General features: G+C 43.0%; 9 protein-coding genes across 10 annotated transcripts; 3 read left to right on the top strand and 6 right to left on the bottom strand.

Moving 5' to 3' along the window:
* Nucleotides 1–244: 244 nt before the first annotated feature.
* LOC6528377 (protein late bloomer) lies at nt 245–1,465 on the top strand. The gene is made up of 5 exons (XM_002089390.4): nt 245–372; nt 442–615; nt 690–842; nt 1,051–1,248; nt 1,305–1,465. Exons 1-5 carry the CDS (start codon nt 313–315, stop codon nt 1,377–1,379), a joined length of 660 nt encoding a protein of 219 aa, XP_002089426.1. The 5' UTR covers nt 245–312; the 3' UTR covers nt 1,380–1,465.
* A 427-nt stretch (nt 1,466–1,892) lies between these two features.
* On the top strand, nt 1,893–6,032 carry LOC6528376 (polypeptide N-acetylgalactosaminyltransferase 3). The gene is made up of 6 exons (XM_002089389.4): nt 1,893–2,404; nt 2,731–2,831; nt 3,222–3,402; nt 3,463–3,629; nt 4,079–5,337; nt 5,395–6,032. The coding sequence occupies exons 1-6, from the start codon at nt 2,271–2,273 to the stop codon at nt 5,554–5,556; spliced, it is 2,004 nt and encodes a 667-aa protein (XP_002089425.1). The 5' UTR covers nt 1,893–2,270; the 3' UTR covers nt 5,557–6,032.
* Nucleotides 6,033–6,067: 35 nt separating this feature from the next.
* On the top strand, nt 6,068–7,387 carry LOC6528375 (protein late bloomer). The gene is made up of 4 exons (XM_002089388.3): nt 6,068–6,202; nt 6,269–6,442; nt 6,509–6,868; nt 6,936–7,387. Exons 1-4 carry the CDS (start codon nt 6,143–6,145, stop codon nt 7,092–7,094), a joined length of 753 nt encoding a protein of 250 aa, XP_002089424.1. The 5' UTR covers nt 6,068–6,142; the 3' UTR covers nt 7,095–7,387.
* Nucleotides 7,096–9,016, bottom strand: LOC6528374 (protein late bloomer). Its single transcript, XM_002089387.4, has 5 exons — nt 8,740–9,016; nt 7,940–8,113; nt 7,718–7,873; nt 7,449–7,646; nt 7,096–7,246 (listed from the first exon to the last, which is right to left on the bottom strand). The coding sequence occupies exons 1-5, from the start codon at nt 8,797–8,799 to the stop codon at nt 7,175–7,177; spliced, it is 660 nt and encodes a 219-aa protein (XP_002089423.1). The 5' UTR covers nt 8,800–9,016; the 3' UTR covers nt 7,096–7,174.
* A 564-nt stretch (nt 9,017–9,580) lies between these two features.
* Nucleotides 9,581–10,871, bottom strand: LOC6528373 (protein late bloomer). Its single transcript, XM_002089386.4, has 5 exons — nt 10,648–10,871; nt 10,391–10,564; nt 10,174–10,329; nt 9,900–10,094; nt 9,581–9,769 (listed from the first exon to the last, which is right to left on the bottom strand). Exons 1-5 carry the CDS (start codon nt 10,705–10,707, stop codon nt 9,698–9,700), a joined length of 657 nt encoding a protein of 218 aa, XP_002089422.1. The 5' UTR covers nt 10,708–10,871; the 3' UTR covers nt 9,581–9,697.
* Nucleotides 10,872–11,539: 668 nt separating this feature from the next.
* Nucleotides 11,540–13,727, bottom strand: LOC6528372 (protein late bloomer). Its single transcript, XM_002089385.4, has 5 exons — nt 13,554–13,727; nt 13,416–13,485; nt 12,272–12,430; nt 11,876–12,211; nt 11,540–11,804 (listed from the first exon to the last, which is right to left on the bottom strand). Exons 2-5 carry the CDS (start codon nt 13,473–13,475, stop codon nt 11,733–11,735), a joined length of 627 nt encoding a protein of 208 aa, XP_002089421.1. The 5' UTR covers nt 13,476–13,485; nt 13,554–13,727; the 3' UTR covers nt 11,540–11,732.
* Nucleotides 13,728–15,024: 1,297 nt separating this feature from the next.
* LOC6528371 (protein late bloomer) lies at nt 15,025–17,526 on the bottom strand. Its single transcript, XM_002089384.3, has 5 exons — nt 17,229–17,526; nt 16,274–16,432; nt 16,053–16,208; nt 15,391–15,597; nt 15,025–15,326 (listed from the first exon to the last, which is right to left on the bottom strand). The coding sequence occupies exons 1-5, from the start codon at nt 17,286–17,288 to the stop codon at nt 15,255–15,257; spliced, it is 654 nt and encodes a 217-aa protein (XP_002089420.1). The 5' UTR covers nt 17,289–17,526; the 3' UTR covers nt 15,025–15,254.
* Nucleotides 17,527–18,111: 585 nt separating this feature from the next.
* LOC6528370 (protein late bloomer) lies at nt 18,112–20,507 on the bottom strand. The gene is made up of 5 exons (XM_002089383.3): nt 20,327–20,507; nt 19,543–19,701; nt 19,315–19,476; nt 19,021–19,215; nt 18,112–18,967 (listed from the first exon to the last, which is right to left on the bottom strand). The coding sequence occupies exons 1-5, from the start codon at nt 20,384–20,386 to the stop codon at nt 18,896–18,898; spliced, it is 648 nt and encodes a 215-aa protein (XP_002089419.1). The 5' UTR covers nt 20,387–20,507; the 3' UTR covers nt 18,112–18,895.
* A 143-nt stretch (nt 20,508–20,650) lies between these two features.
* Nucleotides 20,651–24,793, bottom strand: LOC6528369. Of its 2 annotated transcripts, XM_002089382.4 has the most exons (4): nt 24,475–24,793; nt 23,481–23,642; nt 23,063–23,425; nt 20,651–20,838 (listed from the first exon to the last, which is right to left on the bottom strand). In XM_002089382.4, exons 1-4 carry the CDS (start codon nt 24,538–24,540, stop codon nt 20,746–20,748), a joined length of 684 nt encoding a protein of 227 aa, XP_002089418.1. In that variant the 5' UTR covers nt 24,541–24,793; the 3' UTR covers nt 20,651–20,745. The 2 variants fall into 2 exon arrangements, with proteins under 2 accessions (XP_002089418.1, XP_039227598.1); XM_039371664.2 differs by lacking the exon at nt 24,475–24,793 and having other exon boundaries at nt 23,063–23,411; nt 23,481–23,622.
* Between the last annotated feature and the right edge of the window lie 27 nt (nt 24,794–24,820).

Raw genomic sequence — 24,820 nt, 5'->3', positions numbered from 1 at the left:
AATCACTCTCTGCCCATTTTTTTTTTCCTCAGTGCTTTGGTGGGTGAGCCAATATCGAGCGAATTTCCATGCTCAAGTGCTCATCAAATACAACAATTAGGCAGGGGCGCTAGTCTCTCCGCTCCTCAGTGGATCCCAGTGGAACCCAGCTCTTTGCGGAGAACCTTATCAGGCCGATGGCCGGGTGCTTTTGATAACTCTAAGCCTCATTGGACTGCGCCGTTTGGCGTTTGCTGTTTGGGTGCTGCCTTTCAGTTGATTTTCGATAACGAGTGTGGCCCAAACAACTAGACAACCTGAACTTCCAGCAAAATGAGCTGCGGTACGAAGGCATTGAAGGTGTCCTCCTTCGTTTTGGACTTTCTGTGCTGCGTGAGTTGTTATCTCCCAATCGCCAGTCGATAGTACTATAATACTATAGAAACTCTCTCTCACCCGCAGGTTCTGGCGGCACTAACCATCGCGGCTTGCTCCTACGCCCTAATTGCCTTTAGCCATAGCGTGGCCATTCAGGTGCCCTGCATCCTGGGCATCGTCCTGGGCGCCCTGCTCTTCTTCAGCACGATCTTCGGCTGCATCGCCGCCCTGAGGGAGAGCATTCGCATGACCTGGATCGTGAGTAGCGCTCTATCTAGTAACCAGATGACTTACAGAATTAACACAACCTCCCTTCACCCTTCGCCCAAAAGTATGCTGCATTTCTGTTGGCCCTGATTTTCGGACAGATCACCGTGATCTTCGCCCAACCCATCAACTTTCAGCTGCTGGCCAACGAGACCATAAGCGCCGCCTGGCAGGGACAACTATACCATTCGGGTAGCATGTCCTACTATGAGATCAAGGTGAGCTATGTAGTCATCTTAAACATAAGAAACATGAAACAAAAGGCGATCCTATTAATCTGACAGAAACCTTGGAATATAAAAAAGAACACTATTTTCACTTTTTCAGAAAGGAAATTAATAGATAGCCTTATGTATGATTTTATCATAAGTATTTTGCAAGCTTGTTATCTTTGTTTAACGAAGTACTAACCGACTTTTCGTTTAGTACCACTGCTGTGGCCAAACGGGGCCCGCAAACTATCCGGACAGTGGCCTGCTGATTCCGCAAAGTTGCTACTTCAACCAGAACGCCACGGTGAGTACGGATCTCTATACGGTTGGATGTGACCATCAGTTGGCAGCGGCCTTCGTCAAGGGAACTCGCTGGGAGAAAATCACGGATTGGTCCGTTGTGGGTGTAGAGGTAACTGAATCTGAATCACTTGCGATCCTTTAACTGATATCCCAAATGCCCCTCAGTTACTCACCGTCATTATCGCCGGACTCCTGGCTATAACCTTACAAAATGCGGAGCGGCGCCGTCTGTACCGATAAGAGCTGGTCTTAAGTTTCTGCCAACAGTATTAAGAACTGTACGAATGTGAAAGTGTTCCTAAATATATTAAGAAGTAATTTCAAAATCATAATTGCTTTCAATTCGAAGAATTTCAATATTTATTTGTTTAATAAATGAATAAACAATGTAAATGCATTATGCATAGATTTAGTTTAAATTTGTTATTCACCTGATTTAATTCGATATCAACGCGCGCCGATACATTTTTTTCACCATACCTATCGAACCAGGGAAAACAGCTGACTGCTCATAAATGCTTCTAAGATGCCGCTCAATTTTTAAAAGCTAAATACACGACTCATATATATTTTCATATGTAAATATTTCTTTAAGACATATGGTATTAAAACTTAGAAATTTAGTCTTCCAAATTATATATTAGTAAAACATGTCTTATTTACTAATACAACGGAATCAGATCTCTTGATCTAGCTAAAAAATAGCTAGACTTGCAGAGCGGCTGCTTTCGAGAAACTGGTTCCGTGAACTATTGTCAATAGTGCTGAAATGTTGGTGAAAGCAGTAGAACTATCCGTTTTGGCCGTATTTACACAATTACTGAGTAACTAGTGTCACCCGAACAAGCGCCATGTATTCATAAGCACCTTCCGCGCACCTGCCAATTTGAATTTAAAGCGGCCACGGAGCAGAAGCGCCGCATTTCCTCGCCGAGCGTTCCGCGGAGTCGTCGGATTGGATTGGATCGGATTGGATTGGTGACTAAAACAGTCGGACAACGGCATACAGCAGCGGCTTGATTAGTTGGCAGTAAACAGAGCTAGCGATCGCACCGGTCATTCACACCGCTCCGCACCGTTTTGGCCAAAAACAGTTCCAGTACCAGTATTGGTGACCTATAAGCCACATTAATGGGTCTCCGGTTCCAGCAACTGAAGAAGCTATGGCTGCTCTACCTCTTCCTGCTCTTCTTCGCGTTCTTCATGTTCGCCATCAGCATCAACCTGTACGTGGCCAGCATCCAAGGCGGCGAGGCGGAGATGCGGTGAGTAGTTGGCCCGTAGTTGGTAATTAGCAATGGGCCCATTAGGACGCGCCGCTCCGATTGCACAACTTCCCCTGGGGCCCAAATGGGTTGCAAAATGCAAGTGTTCCATTCGAGTGGCTCGCCTCCGCGTTTTTTAGCTTCGATTGCCGCGGCACTTTGCATTTGATTTGGGTCTTGTGTCTTGGGTTTCTGTTTGTTTTGCCATCGCTTCGCGTGATTCGATGGGCCATTGTAAATGCTAAGTCTTAAAACCACTCTATTGTCACATCTTGGCTCATTTGGCTATTGTGGATTGTGGATCACTATGCCGATTTCCCGCACAGTCATCCGAAACCCCCGCCCAAGCGCCGCTCCCTCTGGCCGCACAAAAACATCGTGGCCCACTACATAGGCAAGGGCGACATCTTTGGCAACATGACAGCAGGTGAGTGCAATGGTTCCTCCTGATCACCATCAGTTAAGGTGGTTCTTTAAGGTGATAAAACAGTCTATTTGCCTTGTACCTTTCCCAGTTACCCATGGTTACCACTAATTGAAATTGTCATTAAATGGTTTCATTTAATGAGCAACACCTAAACGAATTAGGTGACTTCTTTTATTACCTTGTAGCTTAGCTATCTTAGCTCCCCTTCATTTTGACTTTCAACGCATTAGTAAGGGATTCCTACCCATTCATATAAAAGAACTGACGAATTTTGTTTTGAAACTACAAACTCAGTTGCACCACTGAAAGTCATTATTGGTGGAAAATAACTAAAGAAAGTTTCCACCAAATGACACAACCTCAAATGCATTAATCCCCACTCGCTTGCAGACGATTACAACATCAACCTGTTCCAGCCCATCAATGGAGAAGGTGCCGATGGGCGACCAGTTGTGGTGCCCCCTCGAGATCGCTTTCGCATGCAGCGCTTTTTCCGACTAAACAGCTTTAACCTGCTGGCCAGTGACCGCATCCCACTGAACCGCACCCTCAAGGACTATCGCACACCTGAGCAAGTAGAAACCATAGTTTACTGGAAACCTTTGCTCATTCTTTTACTTCTCTATCATAGATGTCGTGACAAGAAGTATGCCAGCGGTCTTCCCAGCACGTCCGTGATAATAGTTTTCCACAACGAGGCCTGGTCCGTGCTCCTGCGTACTATCACCAGCGTCATCAACCGATCGCCGCGCCACCTGCTCAAGGAAATTATTCTGGTTGATGATGCCAGCGATCGCTGTAAGTCTGCATTGTACAAACAATGTAAACTACAAGTAATCCCCTTTGTGGCAATTGTAGTGCCAACCTTAGGCGGAGCTAATTTCAGTGTATTTAAAGGACATTTTATTCTATTGCTAGCGTGTTTATCCCGGTATCCTAGGGTAGACAATTTTCGGTAAACTCCGCCAATGAAAAAAGAGTAGTAATTCGTAAAACATAATTTTCGGTTGATTCACAGTACATATTTCTTTCTTATCTTGAAAACGGCCTGTGGTATAAGCAACGTAGCTGATTCATTGACAATAAATTTAATCCCTACCATGTTAGAGAGTTAAAACTTATAAGAATGTAGTAAATTGCGCAGGAAGCATAAGCCAATTTTATATGTAGTATATTATACCTTATTTACCTTATTTTATTTATGCGTATCTGTATATTAACCATGGTAATCAAATGTTTTTCCACAGCATATTTAAAACGTCAACTAGAGAGCTACGTGAAAGTGCTGGCGGTGCCCACGAGGATCTTTCGCATGAAGAAGCGCAGTGGCCTGGTGCCTGCCCGTCTTTTAGGAGCTGAAAATGCTCGCGGCGATGTGCTGACCTTCCTCGACGCCCACTGCGAGTGCTCGCGAGGATGGCTGGAGCCACTTCTTTCCCGCATCAAGGAATCACGCAAGGTTGTTATCTGTCCGGTAATCGACATAATTTCCGATGACAACTTTAGCTACACGAAAACCTTTGAGAATCACTGGGGCGCTTTCAACTGGCAGCTAAGCTTCCGTTGGTTCTCCTCTGACCGTAAACGCCGTACAGCGGACAACAGCTCCAAGGATAGCACTGCCCCGATTGCCACGCCCGGAATGGCCGGCGGACTGTTTGCCATCGATCGCAAGTACTTTTACGAAATGGGATCCTACGACAGTAACATGCGCGTTTGGGGCGGCGAGAACGTGGAAATGTCCTTTCGCATTTGGCAGTGTGGCGGTCGTGTAGAGATTAGTCCCTGCTCCCACGTGGGTCACGTGTTCCGCAGCAGCACGCCCTACACCTTTCCCGGCGGCATGAGCGAGGTTCTCACGGATAATTTGGCCAGAGCCGCCACCGTGTGGATGGACGATTGGCAATACTTTATAATGCTGTACACCTCTGGACTGACTCTGGGAGCCAAGGACAAGGTGAATGTTACCGAGCGAGTGGCGCTCAGGGAGAGGCTGCAGTGCAAACCGTTCTCCTGGTATCTAGAGAACATATGGCCAGAGCACTTCTTTCCTGCTCCCGACCGCTTCTTCGGCAAGATCATCTGGCTGGACGGGGAGACCGAGTGCGCCCAGGCCTACAGCAAGCACATGAAGAACCTACCAGGTCGCGCTTTGTCACGAGAGTGGAAGCGAGCGTTCGAGGAGATCGATAGCAAGGCGGAGGAGTTGATGGCGCTGATCGATCTGGAGCGGGACAAGTGCCTTCGCCCTCTCAAAGAGGACGTGCCGCGCTCATCTCTGTCTGCGGTCACCGTAGGCGATTGCACATCTCACGCCCAATCGATGGACATGTTTGTAATAACTCCGAAGGGCCAGATCATGACCAACGACAACGTCTGCCTGACGTACCGACAGCAAAAGCTAGGTGTGATCAAGATGCTGAAGAACCGCAACGCCACCACTTCGAATGTAATGCTGGCGCAGTGCGCTCCCGACTCCAGTCAGTTGTGGACCTACGACATGGATGTAAGTGTATCACCACTAAGTTAGTTGCATTAGTTCTAAACATGTATTCCTCCGCAGACCCAGCAAATATCTCATAAGGACACAAAGCTCTGCCTAACTCTCAAGGCAGCGACTAACTCACGTCTCCAGAAGGTCGAGAAGGTTGTGCTCAGCATGGAGTGCGACTTCAAAGACATTACACAGAAGTGGGGCTTTATACCGCTGCCATGGCGCATGTAGAGAGTAGGATGCCATGCCGGTGCCAGGACATTTAACCCAATAACCCTGCCAGCAACTTTTTAACGCAATGTGATATTTATTGAAATTGTTTTAACGAAGTTCACTCGTTAATTTGTTTATGTAAACAGTAACCAACCCACAAGCACACGAACTTCAGACACCTGCAGACCTGCTGTCTAGCATAGCCTGGTTTCACATGAGCACTAGCAAAAGTATGTGTGCCAGTGGAATCAGGCTTTTCCAAACAATCGTACACCGATACAGACCCACATGAATTGTTTTAAAACACTAACCGAATGCGTGGGAGAGCTTTTCTCCCGCCACGCATTGCGACTCTATAGATCTAGATAGCATAGTTGAATGCTATATCTACGTCATATTTATTAAGAAGTGTTAGGAAATTTTTAGCTGTACTTACTAACTTCGACCTTAATTTTTATACCACTTGAATAAAGCAACCGAATGTAGAAAGCGTCGCTGCAATCTGTTTCTCTTTCTCTTACTCCTTATCGCTGGCCCCTGGGAAAGGTCGCGATGCAATGGCTTTAAATTTGGCGCATCTGCCGCAGATTGCACCACTCTCACGATGAACGGCTGCTATAACACAATAAAATACACGGGCCTGTTCTCCAATCTACTCTATATGGTAAGTCTGATTCTTGCAGCTCCTGTTTGAATTAATAATAATAATTAATAATCTTTGGCATTGAAGCTACTGGGCATAGGAGTGATGGCTGGAGCAGGACTAGGACTGCAGATGGCTGAGCCCAACACGCCGGAGCACACGTATTTTGTCAAGAGTTTGGTATTGGGTGGCACCATTTGTATGATCGTGATCTTCGGATGCTATGGCATGGTCGCCAACTTGCTTTGTGTCAATTTGATTGTAAGCAAACGGAAACACCGTATCCTAACATCACAGGAATAGTAACTATCTGAACTCTTCCCAAAGTTCACCATGTTCATACTGATTGCCCTGGCAGCGGAGTACCTTCAGCTGCACCACTATCACAGTCCGTCCCTAAGGAGCTCTGGTGGCGCCTGGCAGCAGCTGGAACTGGCTTGGCATAATCTGGACAGCGAACCCGAGCGTATGCATCAGTACGAGGTCTCCCATCACTGCTGCGGCTACAACGGTGCCGACGATTACAAGCGCCTGCATCTGCTGGTGCCAGCGAGTTGTTATCAGGCCACTGGTAATGACACCGCCCAGCAGATCTATCCAAGCAGCTGTCTAGAGACGCTGAACCGTAGTCAGCGGTACATCCAGCAGCGCGATAAGCTCTACATGTGGGCCATCGTTGGCCTTGAGGTGGGCAATTGACTTGCAGCCGAAGTGCAGTTTCTCGAATAATTAACGATCTCTTCATTTGCCGCAGATCTTCATACTGCTGCAAACTGTGGCGTTGAGTGTGCTGCTCTTCAGGCTGCGACAGCGAGAGCGCATCGCACGAAGACAGGTGCCGCCAGGTGTGCGCCGGGAACCGCGCTCCAACCATGTGTCCGCCTCTCGAGCGCACTTACTCCATGACGCCTGACTTAAGAGCTTATGAAAACTTTGGTTTATTGGTTATCCACGTTATTGGTCATCCAAATGCTTATCTATAAATGTCATAAATTAGTAGGCGTAGCGACGAGTCTTGTTGGTCAGTTGGCAGCACAAGGTGATTCCCAAGATGATGCCCACGACCTGTAATTAAAGAAACAAGGTGTTGCATTAAACATTTACAACGTGTCAGTTCTCAATCACTAAGTTTGCCAGTTGGTACTAGAGACTTGCAAATTCAAGGTTAATCGCGTAAAATACATTATTCTTATGTATACATTAGCACCGCAAACTTTCATAGTCACATTTTAGTATGGAGACTTGCAAGTCTGACGGCTTTGCCCACCTCGTAGCCAATAAGTCCGCAGTGGACCCACTTCTCGTAGCGATAGATCTGCAGGTAGGCTCGCTTCACGGCGGCCATGCAGCCCTCCGCATACGGATACAAGGCGTGAATGCCGTCCTTGGTGTGGAAACAGCTGCGCGGCACCTTCATGTTAAGGCTCGTGTAGTCGGAGAATCCCTTGTCGCCACAGCACTCGTACTGAAAGATGGAAAAAGAGGGTATTTAAGGGTCTTGGAGTCTTATGAAGATCGCACTGGGGAAGGACCCACCTCCTGCTGCAAGTCTTGCATGGCGCCGTGGTGGCCCAGCTCCTTCATCCAGAGATCCATCACGTACACCTCGGTGGCGTCCAGCTGCTTAGTCTCATTGTAGTGGGATACTTTCCAGATGTGCGAGGCTATCAGAGCCAAAAGCACAAGCAAGTTCTGAAAACCAAGGCAATTGAAGTTACCATTAGTCGATTAGACCATTAGTCTGTTCTGGTTACTCACCACCACCATCACCTTAATGGAACCGAATATGGCACCCAGGCAACCGACTAATCCGGCCAAGATCAGTGCGCCTGCCATACCCAGTTGGACGAACTTTTCCAGATGCTCCGCAGAGCCCTCGTTGAACTTGTCCAGCTCATAGAGGCCGGCCAGGGCCGCCAGGACGCCAACGATCTGGATCGGTATTAAAACTATGAATTATGCCCGTGCACATTAAGCGCTTGTTAATGGCCCATGAAATGGGCAAACAAAATGTTCAGAGACAAACTTTCGACTCGTGGGATACGTCATCGGGCAGCGAAAACAACCAAAATAAAAACAAAACGGGCGCAAAAATAAATTAAATTACTTTTGGCTTTATTTTTAAATGGCACATACACAGATTCCATACTTGTTGCTGTCGCTTCGATTGGGCTGAAAATGCGACTGCCCAACAAAAGTACGCATAACGAGAGCCAAGTGACATCTTGTCTGGTGGAAATGGAAAATTTGAATGGGATTTGTTTGCTGCCAAATTGGCCAGCTAGTCGGGCAGCAAGAAATTACAAGCGGCAATGAAAAATGGATCAGGAATTTAAGACACTTTATGATCGTGCTTTGACAGACTGCCAGCGAGTTCATTTTGAATCGAAATTTCCATCAGCAAGTGTTTCATTACTCATACGCAGTGTGTGACTCAAGAAAATGTTGCATTGAAATTATCAAGGTACAGTGACAATAAATACTTGGCCTTCGGTTTGTGGTTTCCCAGTGGCGACCATGGAAAGTTTATGCTATCTAATGATGTACTTCCTCCTTACCAACGTCATCGTACTGAAGACAACCGAAGTCCATTGCAGGCACACGCGAACCGTGGGCATTTTTTATATATGCGAGTGCAGTTTTGTCCTATATTCGATCAATCTTATTCAGCACTCTTTCGAGCAGCGACTCCAGGCAGCGGACGCGTTTCCCGGGAAAATTCGCTTTCCACTCTCGACCGTCTGTGCGTGGCGGTGACCGAACCGTTAGTGCCGTCGGACGTGGGACGTCGGCCGGGCCAAAATAAAGCGAAAGCCGAAAAAGTGCTAAGAAGCTGCGAACTGTTTACAAATCCGCCGAGTGGCCGTCGGTCTCCATTTTGGCGTTTCGTGTGCCGGTCGTTACTCAGGAAACCGGCGTCCACCAGACTTCATTGGCACCCCACCTCTTCCGCTCCACACTGGAAGAAACACATAATTACGCCTAATTACACACATATTTATATCCTCTTTTTTGTCGATTTTTAGCTGTTATATTACCTAGAAAAATTATTACATTTGTGTTCACTGCTATATTTCAGCCTGTTACTGGCATAGCACATCTTCCTCGTGTTCCCATTAGCTGCAAAACGGGTATCTGATAGTCGAGGCGCTCAACTATAGCATTCTCTTTTGTTTAAAATAAAAAGTTCGTTGCTTTTTAAGTCTTAAACTAAAAAATGGGATCTTTCATATTTACATATTTATTTTTATAAAAGAGGTATGCCTAAAAAAAGGTAGAAGGCATTCTTTGAGTGCACCCACTGTTTTCGTATATTTTTATACGCATCTTTATAGGCAACATACATCTACTTAGCGGGCCCGACGAAATTCCGCATATAGTGGGCACAAACAACACTTATTGAATATTATGATTTTGGTTTATTTTTTATTCTACGCTTCTGTTGCCTCCAGATCATCTTAAACTGCTATAAAAATTCATTGATATCGGATTATGCGTTGCCAACAACCGATTCTCCTAGAATCTTTCGCGCCGCAATTTATTGCGCACCGTGATGCCCAAGTGCGTGGCGGCTCCCAGGGCGCCGAACTATGCAGAGAGAAGGGAATACATATTTGATTAGAGCCCAGCGTCTAATAAGGCGTCTATTTATGCGCACCGCCCTTGGCCAACCAAGCCCACTGAAATATGTGGCCAAGGCCGGCGGCACGGAACCCACCTCCACCAGAAGCAGCAGCCACTTGATGATGAGTCCGATGGCCACGTTGTCGGTGGCATGCGCCTGCACAGCCTGCTGGCAGCCCTCAGTGAAGAGGGTGTTCTCACGCCGCTCCTGCGCCCTGTAGCAGCTCAAGGGTATTCCCCGGCCCATCAGGATATAGTCGTGGGCGCCCAGCTGGCCGCAGCAGGAGTACTGGATAAGAATGAAATCGGTTTTGATGTGCCGCACATAATAAAGTGGTAATGGAGTTTATTTTAGGAAAGTGAAATACCTTTTGCTGGAGCAGCGTTATGCGTTCCACATTGGCGCTTCGATCAGCCCAGATGACCAGGAAGTCCTTCTTGGACCGCTCCACGTAGTCCGTAGAGTGAGCTGCGGCGATTATGTAGATCTGCAGGCACAGCAGGATTAGCAGGCAGATCACATACTACCAGAGTATTTAATATTAATTTGATTTTGATTACATATCAATTAAGGGCTTCACTTACGCTCCAAACCAGTCCCAGGGAAACCCGGGCGGTGGCAAAGCAGCCCAGAAACGAGGTCAGGACCACGAAGGTGCCCACGAAGATCTGAACCACGATGGCGATGTGCTCGAAGGTGCCCGGCGTAGAGCTGTTCAGCTCGTACACGGACAGAGCAATCAAAGTCACTCCAATCAGCTGGCAATAAAGTGACATTAGGTTAGTAACATTGGCTAGTGCCTAGTTGGCCCCACAACTAGGGGCATATCACCCATACGCACCGATAGCAGCACATTGAGAACGATAAGAACGGCTTTCAGGAACGACGTGCGGCAGGCCATGTTGCCAATCAATAATCCCTATAATTAACCACTGCGTTATCCTTGCTTCCGCACCTGTTTTCCTCTGCGCAGCTTTTGACCCGATGCGACGACCAACGGAGGAGCGAACACCCAATGGTACGCCCTATTGCCATAGAGGTTGACGTGCGACTGAGCGCAACGCTTTCCATTTGAAATGTGGCGCCCCCGAAAGCTGAAAGTTAGTGGGTTCCGCCGCCACTCGACAGAAATCAACTATTCCGCGGCGGTTCGCTTTGCTACACTTAGAGAAAAGAATCGAAGTCCCTAGTACACCATGTAAAACATGTCCGTGACTCACAGACATACAATTCTACAAAATTATTTGATTTATTGGAAAATAAACATAGAAAATACCTTTAGCATACAGTCCAAATATAAAGTTTAGGAATATCCGATGTTATTGTACTAGTTTAGTTACTATTCAAGATCTATTTTTCATTCAGAACGCCTTTTTTTCTTTAATAATTTTTTCGCTGACTGTATATACATCATCGTTGCCGCTGAATTTTGTGGTTTTATCGTGGATTCTTGTGGGTGGTATGATGTCACAGCGGCGAAAGCTTTCACGGCCTTTTCTTTATTTAAGAATTGGATGGAAGCACAAAAATCCACTCACCGGAGAAGATGTCCTTTACATCATTGGGGGATTTTTGCGCAGCACACTTAACTGAACCCTACAGATTCTAAACGTGCCATTACGCGACAATCAACAAGTCATTTGGCAGTCAAAGTAAACAGCCACAGGTTTCGGCCATCCAAACTTCGTTGGGAATACGAGTCGCATGCTTAATATATTCAGGATGAGCATACATACAAACAATGTGACACATTTATTATGATAAATATAATGGGTAATTGCACTATAAATATGTACTTAAATTACAGGCTACTTTAAGGTAGGAGTGAATAAATTATGACTGTCCATTGCGTTTGGTTATGAAATATCAGCGAGACTCCGATTTCGAGTTTGTACTGTTGGATAGCTCGAGATTACTGAAGAAGGCCTAGAACTCCATCCGCCGCTGCTTGTTCTTAAAACTAATGGCCAGAAATACGGCCAAGGCGAAGCAGATTAACTGAAAAGAAGTCGGATAATAAAGATATATGAAATATATATAAATTTCAGCTGGGCTAGGAAAAAACCCACCTCGAAGGCCACTAGAACCCAGGACACGACGATGAAGCGCAGCTTGTCGCTTTCGTAGAAGCTCTGCACCTTTTCGATGCACCCATCCAGATAGAGGTGGTCGGGGGTCTGCTGCAGATCCGCGTAGCAGCTGGGCGGGATCAGCTGGCTGAGGTGGATGTAGTCCTGGGCGCTGCTCTGGCCGCAGCACTCGTGCTTCTGCTGCAAGGCATCCATGTTGTTTGCCTGCCATGCCACCTCCACCATGTCCCGGCCGCTCTTCACGTCGAACTCGTGGAGGAACAGGCATGTGCTCACGATCTGCGGTATGGCCAGGATCAGCAGGAAGACGGCACTCTAAGGATGATGGGCAAACAGATTAACTTCAAAAACAGTTACCGATCTTTATTGCCTTACCGTTGCTGTCAGCACCACCGATTCCCGGATGGCCGCGAAAATTCCCAGCAGAGCGAAAACCAGGATGATTGAGCACGCGATGTAGGCAGCTATTACGAACTCTTCCGTCTCCGTGTCCGCATTGTAAGCAATCCAGCCGATGGCCCCAGCAGCTAGAAACTGCAATTAACAACAGTAAAACCTCAGTGCATGGAATGCTTTTATAGTGGGAACATTTCTTAGAACCTAAACTGATACACACATTTTACTGCAGCTATTATGGGTTAATCGCAACCTTATTCAAATAAAACGTCTAAGTGTAATTCTACTTTCAATCTCTGCTTATAAACTAAAGTGAAACATGGGTTTGCTTCAACTATTATACAGCGGTTGCTCTTATAGAAGATCGCCTGTACAATATCATAGGTTTCTAGTTGCAATTGCCATTCATTTGTGCAGCAATTAAAAGCCTCAGCTGAGTGCATCACATAATTTGTCATTTGGGAAGTTTGCCTGACTGAGCTGTGATAATGAATGGAAACATCACCCCCACTTCCACACTTCCTTCCTGGGGGTTGGTGAATCACCCTTGTTGGTGGGTGGCCCAGTTTCGAAAACTCCATGCTTCAATTGCGATACGAGTATATAGGTCAGACTGCAAAGTGCGAATACTGGGCGAGGGTACGTGGACATGACATCATCCTGCGGGAACGGAGGTGGGAGCAATGGAAGGCTCTGGCGGGAGTGGGACAGCGGGGATGTAAACATGGCTGGCATGGCAGCCAGTAACCAGACGGTGGCAACGGGGCGTGGGGCGGGAGGTGGTTATATTGGAGCAGCAGGAGGGGCCAATGGCCACCTTGAGGCCAGGTCGTCTGTCTCAGGTGGGCGCGAAAATAAGTCGCTTAAAAATACACAGCCAGGTAAGCAGAAAATTCAAAAATGTTTGAAAACATGCTCTTGCCGACCGTGTGTTTCAAGTTTATATGGTATAGAATGGTCAAAAATAATTCAGTTGGGGCGCTTTTGAAGTGCGTTCACTTGGCCACCCGTTCCACATGACATCATGCCAATTTCCTTGCACGGAACATGGATACTCGTATATATGCGCAATATATACCAACGCGGTCGAGGTAATTAGTAGTCCATATATGAGATGACTTACCCCTAGAACGGCATTCAGAACGATGGAGGTGATCTTTACGCTGGTCGTGGCACAGCCCATTTTGTTGGATCTGAAAACATGATGCAAACGCATTAAGTCAAAACCCTCGATCACTTCTCGAGTCTCAAGTGTGTTAACCTTTGACTGCTCTCTCCGCACACGAATAAAGTTCGTTATTTTGTTTATTTAAATATCCGTGGCTGGACTCGAATACCAAACAAATATATTTCCGACAAACGCTCGCCGGGATATCCGCTCTCGGATCTGAACTTTTTGGTCTGGCGCGTTCTGCGTTCGCTGGCGAACTGAAAGAGGGAAAAGTTCTGTTTTTCTCTTCCCCTGAGGACTGTTGGTTCCCACAAAATAACAAAATAAACAACAAAGAGCGCACTCGTTCTCTCTAAAGAGAGAGCACTGCACTTGGGTCAGAGCTCCCAGTCGCAATGACGTCATATCGACTTGCGTTTTAACGGTGGTGTTTTCGAATTCTTATCGGGTTCTGTCGTAGTAGCTTACATATGTGAAAGTGAAATGGAGAATGATTGAATGGATTCGGGCTTAATTAGCTGAATGTTGATGTATCCACAGGTTTTTAGCACCAATGCAGCTCATGAAAATTAACATCATGCTTAAATTTGGATTTAAAAGTCAAACCTAGACTCTGAAAGCCTTTATTGTTTGCACATAGAGTCCCCTTTTGAATTAAATGATTAAAAATAAATATATATATATATATTTTCCAATTAAGATTTTAAATTGATTATATTGTTTTAAGCACTTTGTTAAACTTTGATTCCAATTGCATTCATTTATGATATTGAGCCGGAGTTGACGCTATTTAGTAATGACTCACACAATCACATTTTCTCTTCTCTTTCCTTCTCAGATTGTAAAAACGCTTTGTTTACAAGTTTTTGTGGTTGTTATGTCTGGCTTGAGCAATACCCCCCATAGCAGACAAACTCCCAAATTCCTCCCACTCCTGCACACACACGCATGTACATATGTATACAGTCAAAAATGGCTTAGATGCGTCATTTTGGCTTTTATTGTGTTATGTTTGTCTTCGGCTTTGGTTTTCCATAACATAATTTTTCATAAAATTATGCGTAGTCCAGTCCGCTTGACTCTTGTTTGTGCAATTCATTTGAAGAGCCCTCCAGTGTTCAGTTTTTTTCAAAACACAAGACTACTGAGCAAAACGATCATTCGATTCAAAGCTATTAGATACCCTTTACTCGAGTTATTGAAGAGAAATATGGAAATATATACAAAAGTAGTAATGCATTTGTTTCCAATTTTGCCAAACATATTTGCACATAATTTGCTCATGAATGGACCAATTAAACCCATTTTTATATAGTGCTCGAGAACGTTCAGATGGAACGTACAGATGATCTTAACTATGATTATACATATATATGATTATACAAATATATACCTTATCTTTAGAGCAAGGAAAACCTAAAATATACTGCAAAGGTAAAATTTCTAAAAAAAAATTCACCAGAAAGTTGTTCTTTTGTTCTTCTTAAAATGGTTTTCTCATTGAAAAACTGAAAATCTTATATGTTTTAAAAACTAAGTTATTATAGAAAGAAATGAAAACTTTGTTGAAACAACTTTTTCCTATATTTGGTATATAAAAACAACACTTGGGTAGTACTTATAATCATGTACATATTATTTTAAAATTCGACTGCGCTTTAATTAAAAGATGTACGGTTTTTGAGATTAAGACGAAGTCAGTTGCTTGGCAAGACGCTGTGCTTTCGTTTCAAAAAACAAACAGTGACGCTTAAAAATGAGGAGTTTGGTTTCTTAATCGGTAACTATTCACTAATAGTTATATCGTCTCCGCCGGTTGGTGTAGTGAATGGCCAGGATGATGGCCAGCAAAAGTATGGCAGCCTACGAAAATTAAAAAAATGAGTAAGTAGTTTCCTCAACAGCATTTTCAAGACAGAACACTCACGTTGAATCCGAGCAGACCCCACTCCAAATATCCCAGAGTGGATGCCTCATCTGCGAAAGCCTCCTCCACTGTGCTAAGGCAACCCCGCAGGTAGAGATTCAGGGGATTCACACAGCTTTCGTCCTTGCAACAGCTATTTGGAACGGTGTTGTTCCAGAATTTGATATCCAAGTAGTCTTGGGCACTGTCGCGGCCACAGCAATAGTACTGGAGGGATAGAAATAAATCAACACCAAATGTATAGTACTCGTAGTAGGCGAATCAAAATGATTTAGTCCAACTGCTTTGCGCAATTTGTAATACTGCATTATTAGAAATAAACATCAGCTAAAGCGTTATAATAGAACCCTTATAATGACACGAGTAATTAAACAAGTGCATAAGCAGTAACGCCTACCTAACTTTTACTTATATACACATACATGTACACAACCAGTTTTTTTTTTAGTAATTTATATTATAAACTGCTTACATTGATTCACAGTTTATAAATAGTTCCATAATAATACAATTTACTTCCATCTCTTCTTCCGAAACATTGGCACTTTATTTTAGCCTTGGGGTTAAAAAATAATAGAAAAATTGCGATCCTAGCTTCAAAAGAGTTTCCTTATCTAGTTTGTAGATTTAATTTTAAACATTATATTAAACATTCCACCTACCGTCTTCTGAATAATATCCATACTGCCAGGTTTTGTCTGCTCCAGCTCCCACTGAATCTCGACCGTCTGAAGGGCGTACTTCTTAAAGACATCTTTGGGATTCAGGATGATAAAGGCCACTATAAGTAGTAGCAAGACCAGTAGCAGTGACACATACTGCAAGGCAATCAGAATTATTAGCTCATTAATGATTCACCTAATTGAAATATTTAATCACGTACCGTCCAGAGCATGCGCGGCGATTCGCGAACGGCTCCGCAGCATCCAAACAGGGATATAACCAGGATAATGCCGCCCAGGACCAAGATACCGATGGCATACGCATCCGGCATTGCTCCCCAGCCGAGGCCGCCAAAAATGAGCACCAAGATGCCCAGTATCTAAAGGTCGGTAAATTAGATAGTCAATGTATAAATATGTCGAAATGGGAGTCGATAGAAATTGGTAAAAAAAAAATAATAAAATGAAAAATTCTCAAAACATAATTTCAAAACAAACTAGCACAACTTACACTGGAATCTGCATACTTAATTCTAACCTTAGCTTTGCTTTAATACGGACAAACGGACGGACGGTCAAACGGACATGCCCAGATTGACTGGTGATCCTAGTGGTGACCTAGTGATCCTGATCCAGACTTTCTATACTCTACAGGGTATTCCATAAGGATCAGAGATTGAGCTTACGTCAGAAATTCACGGCCTTGGGAAGGCCGCAGAATGTTTTGATTCATATGCGCAGCGACTATTTTCGAATAAGATGAATAATCCGGTTTCCATATTCCGCTCGTATTAACTTTTCGAACGAAATCCTAATGCATGACGCACTTCATCAGCCTCGTCTCGCCGCTTGGCTGGCAAGCCCTCCTCTTGGCTCAAGGAATTCAAAGACCGAGCAGAAGCCGTTAACAATAGACACTGGCTAACACACACACAGCCAGCCGCGAAGTGTAGTCATAAACCAAACACGCACCCGAGATGATATCATCCACTGACCAGGTGGACGTGGAACGGACATAGAGCATACATAGAGCTCAAACATGGGAGCTCTTCACACAAATTTCAAACCATCGCAATTAGCTGGCTATTTGTAGAAGACCGGCGCAGATACGCAGATATATTGCTTTGACTCTCAAAGCACCATATGCCAAATGCAACAATTCGATGCTCTACTTACCGCCCATAAGGCATTGAACAGGAACAGCGAGTACTTTATTGTGCCCGTTGCGCAACCCATTTCGAATATTTTTCCACTTCAAACTTCAGCCTTTGGCTAGAATTCAACCGAAATGCAGTGCCACAGGCACTCAGCCGCAGATTATTTTCAAATTTCGAGTCGATATCGCCGGAATCTGACTGAATAGACTATGAGTGCGCACTGGTGCGACCACGGTCACGAGCAAACTGAACTCCCCAAAAACTCTCTCGCTCGGAATCCGATCCGAGTCGAGCGTTCCGAAGCTCGAAAGCTGCCGCTCGTGCACTGTGGGGCGAACGGCACCTTTTCAGGCCAGAATCCATAGAGCGGTGCAGTGAACATTCAAATTGTAACTATGAACACTTTGCTCCTAATACTGGGGGATACTGCAGAGTGATTTGCACAAATAAATTGGTAGGGACTAGTACTGCTTGCAAAGAATTAAATATTTAATAATTTATTAAAGAAATCTGCTTTAAATATGTAACAAGCAGAAGAAAGCGTTTGTGACCATATAAAGTATTTATATTCTTGATCAGGATCAATACCAAGTCGATCTGGCCATGTCCGTCTGTAAGTCCGTCCGTATGAACGACGAGATCTCAGCAACTCTAAATTCAAGTTCAGCATCCAGTGGGGCAGTTTTTGGTAAATGGGTCAACAAATCAGCATTTTTCAAATTTTTCTAGTTTTTATTATTTATTATAATTATTTAATTATAATCATAACAAGAATAATTATGCGCCCCACAGTGCCTAGTCGCCGTATAGCAGTATTTGTTAAAGCAAACAAAAGCAGCCGGGCAGACACATTATAATAAAGTGGAACCTCAATAGATCACTCCCCGACGATAGCCAAAATGTACATAATTATTTCTTGACCTTGTTATTGATTTTCATTGACAACATGGAGAGGTTACCAAGTATATTGTTAGTATTTTAAGGCGGTACCTGCAAACTATTTTATGTCCAGTGACTAAAGTTCATTTAGGGGATTTTTCCTGCACTCGCAGTAGTCAAATCAAGAAAGTTAAAGGTGGCACTCAAGTGCGGTTTCCGTGACTCGGAAGCCAAACAGAAACTGAGGCGGGAAAGCTTGAAGCGTGGAGCTGGTTATGCTTCACAGAACTAAAGCGTATTTCAAGTTGGGGCTAGCACTATATGGCTCCACTTGCCAACTGTGTGTCTTATCGAGAGCGGACTCTGGTCTAATCGGCTACAGCCTCTCAAAGCAATTTACCAATTTGCCCGATTGCGTCAGATACTCGGCACTGAATGACGCCACCACCATCGGCGGATTAGCTTAGTTGCAAGAGCCAGGAGCAGGATCGTGCCTTCCACAATCAAAATGGAAGTACTACATGCTTTGTTTAATTTGAGTCTCAAAATAGAAGTCTAAAATTCTTCAAACTAGAGACGCCTAAAATAAAGATGATGAAATATGAAAGGGGAAGTTGCTAGTTTAAAAATTAAAATTTTAATCGGTTTGGTTTGCACTCTTTGCATTTTCAAGTGCATATTCAACTCATTCAAAAATATTCGTTTCATCGGGATACACTTTTATATCTGCGAGGATCATCGGAAACGTTATACATGATTACTGCAACCTCAATTTAGCGCCCTTAAAATATAAGGTTACAAAAGTCCTTAGTAGCCGTAGCGAATGCGATGCTTTCGGAATTTTCCGACCAAGTAAAAGGCGGAAATCATCATCAGAATCTATAAGAACTCAAACGATAAGTCACACCAAATGAATTTCGCATCTCACTTACGGTTAGTCCCACTGCGATCCAGTTGGTATCGTGGGCGTAGCTGAAGAGCACCACAAAGTTCTCACTGGACTTTTGGACACATCCAGATAGATAGTGGGGCATCTGGGTATCCTCCTGGGGATAGCAGCTGGGCGGCAGGGTTTGACGACCGATAGCCACGTAGTCGTCGGGGCTGTCACGCCCACAACACTCGTACTGCAAAGTTGCGATGGTTCATGGAAAATGATTTGCAGTAATGTTAACATATTTAATATATATTCAATAATATTTAAATTTCATAATGCAAATACGAACCACCGTCTGGTAAGTGTCCATGGCGCCGGGTTCCACCAGCTCCTGGTCCCATTTCATCTGAACCTCCTCGGCGGCGAACTTCTCTATGTAATCCTCAGTGAACTTGAAGCGGAAGATGCCCAGCAAGCTGATTATTAGCTGCGCCAACAGCAAGAAGCCGTACTGTTCACATTGGGACATACAACGTCAGTGAATTACCAATCGGATGATATAGGGGTTCCCACTCACCGTTGCGGTCATACACACGTTCTCCATGCAGATTCCACAGCATCCCAGAACAGCCGAAACGAAGATGATGCCGCCAAGTCCATATAGAAACAGAATGTACGCGAGAGGGGCTTTGGAGAGGGCCAACGTAGCAATTGCTATCAGAGACAGACCCGACAGCTATGTATAAAGGGAGCATGGGGTCGCCAATGGGAATTCAGATTATCATTATTATATTATTTTGCAAATGATATAGGTGGGTGATGTCAATGACTCCAATAGAGCTTGATGTATTTTCAGAATATTATCAAATGCCGCGGTGAGCAAACTAGATTTTCCCGTTTACCTAGGTACTAAACTCTCTGATATTTGATTTGGTGTTCCACAGAAACGTTCTTTTTACACATTTTGCTAAATAATGAGTTACTTTTAAAGGTTTAGACTTAAATTTAACCAGGACATTAAACAAGTTAGAAGAAGTTAAAAACCTTCTTTTAAACATTCCCTAAATTGTAAATGTGGTACAAGTCGCAGCATATGGTAAAATCGTAAAGCATTTTTAGATCAAACAAATTGAAATGAAATCGGAATGTGTAGGGGCGCCAAATGTTTTTCATACATATCTGACAAGCCAATAATATATTCATTGCGTTTACTGCCCAAACAACTTATCGATACCATGAAGACGGAATGCGGACTGGCTTGTCAGCGAATATGGATGAATTGGAATTACGGCGGGAACACAAATATAAAATTTGTATTGCAAATTTAAGCTGGTAATTTTAAACATCTGTTATGAACTTACCGCGTTCAAAGTATTGAGAGTGTTGAGGAAACACTTAACGCAACCGGAAGTGCAGCCCATTTCTAGTGCTACGTTGAAGCTGTTTTTAAAATTCAAAAGCTAATACCTACAATATGAGTCCTGTATGTTGTTCGATCGAACCAGCCAGATCGACGTTCCGAAAGGCAATGAATCTCAGATGCAAATAATTGCCGGCAGCACAAAAAATTCCAAACTCACGATCTCTGCTCTTTTATGTTCTTTTGTTACTAAGATATTTGCAGCCGAATATTGCCGATTTGCTGATTTGCCGAGTGAAAGAGAGATACAACAGCGAAGAACACGTTTAGACTATGGAAAGTATTTATTTTCTAATGGCATTTTAGATAATGTGGTTACTGTTTATTATCAATAATTATAGAGGGGTGTCCCCTCGGCCATCAGTCGTTGATGGGGGTCTCTTCGTCCTTTATCTTGGTTTTGGCATACTTGCGAGCCTTGCCCAAATGGTAAGCGGTGAACAATCCCAAGAACTGCAAAATAATTATAATAAATGAAATTCTGTATAATATTGACATGGAATCGAAATATTCATATAACAGCGAACTATGTCCATATAGATTTTAATTTACATAAAAATATAATTGTTAAGTTTAGTCATCTTCAAAATCGGGAGCTAGAAAAATATCTTTTGATTTTTAACCACTGCCAAAAGATGGATTAGGTTACAAATTACGAATAAGATATGTTTTTTTCTGTGTTAATAAATAGTAACGGTTTTACCAAAGACATTAGAATAACAAGATGCGTAACGGCCATATATTGGTTTTGCACTATGCAGCCACTTTTTTGGTGACGGCCGAAATTGCTCTCTTTTCGCTCGCCAAAAATTGAGAGCGTAAAAATCTAAAAATAGAATTGACTGGCTTGTGTGAGTAAAAACAATAAAGGAGATAGTGTGTATGTGTGCGTGCTTGTGCTAGAAGACGATTTTCGGGCCGAAATCAATTTTGATCTAAGAAACAAATTTGATTAATGTTTTGGTCAATTTCGATTCGTAACTATTATGGTTTGAAAGACTTTTTTTTAATATTCGTTTGACAAAAGCGCCGCTCGAATTAGCTACCGTTTACATATTTATATTTATATTGATAATTAATAATATGTAATATATTATAATCGGTACCCAGGGAATACCACGGGGAGGCCATTACAATTGTAATGGGGTCTTATATTTATATGACCTTCGAGTCGACTTGAAATATTTAAATGTTTAACATTAAAACATTTCCATGTTCCCCAACTAAGCTAGTTTTCTAACTATTGCTTTTTATTATATATCGCCTCTTTTTTTAATTATATAATTTAATTTTTAAAGTCGTCAATTATTTGAATGTTTATATTTTTTTCACTTATGAGATAAAATGCTGAGTTTAGCTTGACTTTTTTGTCTATTAGCAATAACAGTCCACTTGCAATGCTTAAAAAGCAAAACTTTTATAAGTTTTTTTAAAAGATCTATTTTATGCTTATAACATTCATAATTTATCTGAATCTTATTTTCATTTTAAATATTGAAAATTGGTAATTTTTATACTAGTAATTTGACTAAATAACTATAATAAATAATAAAAACATATACAAAGTAAATTTTAAAAACTACTGTAATTTAAAACAAAGAATTTAAAAAAAAAAAAAGAAATTACATATAAAATATAAATATTTCATAAAAATAATTCATAAAGTAAAATATTATTTATAAAATAAATAAAAATATGGAATCTGTTTATTGCAAAATTGATTTCTTGAAGCACGAAGTGCGGACATAAGCACCGAAGAATCATTGTCTTCTTATATTTTTCACACGTCGCACGCTGAATACTCTAATGACAATTATTCTAATATAAAGTCATCTTTTAAAATTATTATGAATTTTTTTGTACATAGATTGTGCTATTATTATTTCTGTGTTAAATTTGAATAATTGTTATGTTAAGGCAATGCAAGACTAGAGTTTTTAAGTGGTGTCAATTTTTAAAAAATAATATAGATTTAAAGTCTAAGAACTTCTAAGATGAAAGGCATATTTTGTCATTTTTACAATGCATGTGCATACGTGTGCACCAATACAGTGGTCAGCTGTCGCTGTATGCGTACAAGAGAGCTGGCGGCTCTAGAGCTCTCCGCTCTCTGGCTTTTGAATAAAATTTCGAGAGAGCGAAAAGCCACTTGAAAAGCCACCACGAAAAAATCGTGTGCAAAAAAATCGTATGGCGTTACGCATCTTGTTATTCTAATGTCTTTGGTTTTACCACTTTAAACATTTAAAATTTCAAAAAACAACCACACAAACATGATTGGAATCAAAAACAAATACCCGTCAGCTAGTGAAAGTGCGAACAAGCATTAAATGGAAAAGAATTAAAAAATTGTAATGTTAATCTCAGCATTCTAGCTTTTTTTCTAGCTTTTTCCTGAGATCTCGACGTTCATACGGACGGACAGACAAACGGACGAACATGGCCTGTTCGACTCGACTATTGATCCTGATCAAGATTATATGTATATACTTTATATGGTCTGAAAAACTTCCTTCTGCATGTCACATACTTTTCAACCATGATTAACGGGTATAAATATATTCATTTATTTGGTTTTGTGCGATAACTTAAAATAATTGATTAACTCTAATTAGCGACAAACATTTTCCCTTTTAATAAATTATATCCTGGGGTTGGTTTAACAACTATGTCTCACCTCGAGGGCAATGATCGCCATGCAGCTGTAGTAGTTAAGCTCCGCCTGCATCCTCAGATTGGCGACTGCCTTGGTGGAGCAGCCCTCCTCGTAGACGTGAGCCGGCTTGGAGCAGTCAAAGGCGTAGCAGCAACTGCTGGGCAGAGCGCCGTGCTCCTCCTTGAGGTAGTCCTGCGGTCCCTCGATTCCGCAGCAGCCGAACAGACTGTGCACCGGCTGCATCTTGTCGTCGCTGTGGGTCTTCCGCTCAAAGAGGTCGCGCATGCGCTCCTCGAACCTGCCCATCAGCTGTTCCCGCATCGCCGTGAAGGTGAAAAGGTAGGAGCCCAGTGCGGCTATTACCAGGCCACTGAAAATTAGGTACTTAATGTATGGTTGTTAGGAATGGAACTTGGAGTTTTAAACGCAGTTTACTCACATATATGGAGTACTTGTACGACACCTTCAAAGCCACGTACATGCCCAGGAAGGCGACTCCGAAGACTGCTCCTCCGCAAAGGGCAGACCCATAACTGCCGTAGACGGAGACAGCCGAACCCCAGGTGGTCACGCCGCAGGAGAAGAAGAACACATTACATGTCTGAATGAAAAGGAAACAGGATAGTTAGTTATGTTCTTAGTCATATTTGTGCTGAGTTTACATTAAACTGCATTAAAAGGTATGTGAGAGATAGAACGATGCTCTTCTGGCCCCATAAAATTTTAAATATCTGTCCCTGTGGCGAGTCTGTCCCTATAATCTTCGGAAACTAGCTATATGTATTGCATTATTATTTAACGCTTATCGATAAGACGTAATAGTTTCAAAACTAACTTAATAAATCGTTGCTCAACGAGCTTCGAAGTCTAAATATACATTTTTTACTGAGCTGTTAATATTATTATCCCGTGACAAGCACTTTAAACGATAAATTTCACGTGTGGTGCTAGGGTGCCAAATAAATAAACACAAAAACGACTCATTACCACTTTACTCAATCTGCAGCGTCATTACGAGTATACCCGGTACTCGTAGAGTTTACCTACAAATTTATTTATATGCAACATGAATTTGCCCTAATATTATAATAAATTTAATTGGCGTGAGCCACCCAGAATTCTGGTGCCATTTAAAAATATATTGCCAAAACTGCAAACAGCGGCCGGCGGAATTATGTTAGTATATGTGAACAGGTTTTATATATTTATAAATATTTTTAAGATTGCATCCAAATGTTTATAGTCTTTATCGGTCTTTTGCCACCAAGTCTAGTCTTGCGAAAGATGTGCACTTAGGCGCAATATTGATTTTTCGATTTTGGCTCATCGTTTGCATCACCGGGTGTTGTGCAATATTCTCATTTGGGTAGGGGTCGGGAAAATGGGAATACTCTGGAAAAAACTCTGGAAAAATATGCATCTGTTTCACTTACCACAATAAGAATGCAAGTGACCAGTAGGCCGTACTTCCAGGGTGTTATAGGAAACGACTTCTCCATGTTGCCACGATGTGTCGCACGTGAGTTACCTTAGTTGTTATGCTTCTGAACCAAAGTTTATGACTGCCGATAAACGAGAAGAGATGACCTCCGAGGTCCGGAAACTCGCTCGATTCGCACTATGCCACTGGATTGGGGCAGTGCATTGTTTACTTGCGCCCAGAGTAGGTCAATACCCACATTAGTTTGGGCTCGGCGCTCTGAGCCCCCTGTCGGATTTGAACTAGTCGTGTGGATGCCACAAAGGCTGGCCTGCGACTGAGCGAAAAACCGAGAGACC

The sequence above is a fragment of the Drosophila yakuba genome, chromosome 2L (genome assembly GCF_016746365.2).
Source record: "Drosophila yakuba strain Tai18E2 chromosome 2L, Prin_Dyak_Tai18E2_2.1, whole genome shotgun sequence".
NCBI lineage: Eukaryota > Metazoa > Arthropoda > Insecta > Diptera > Drosophilidae > Drosophila > Drosophila yakuba.
Note: the sequence above shows the minus strand (reverse complement) of the source record. Positions and strands in the feature narration are given on the sequence as shown.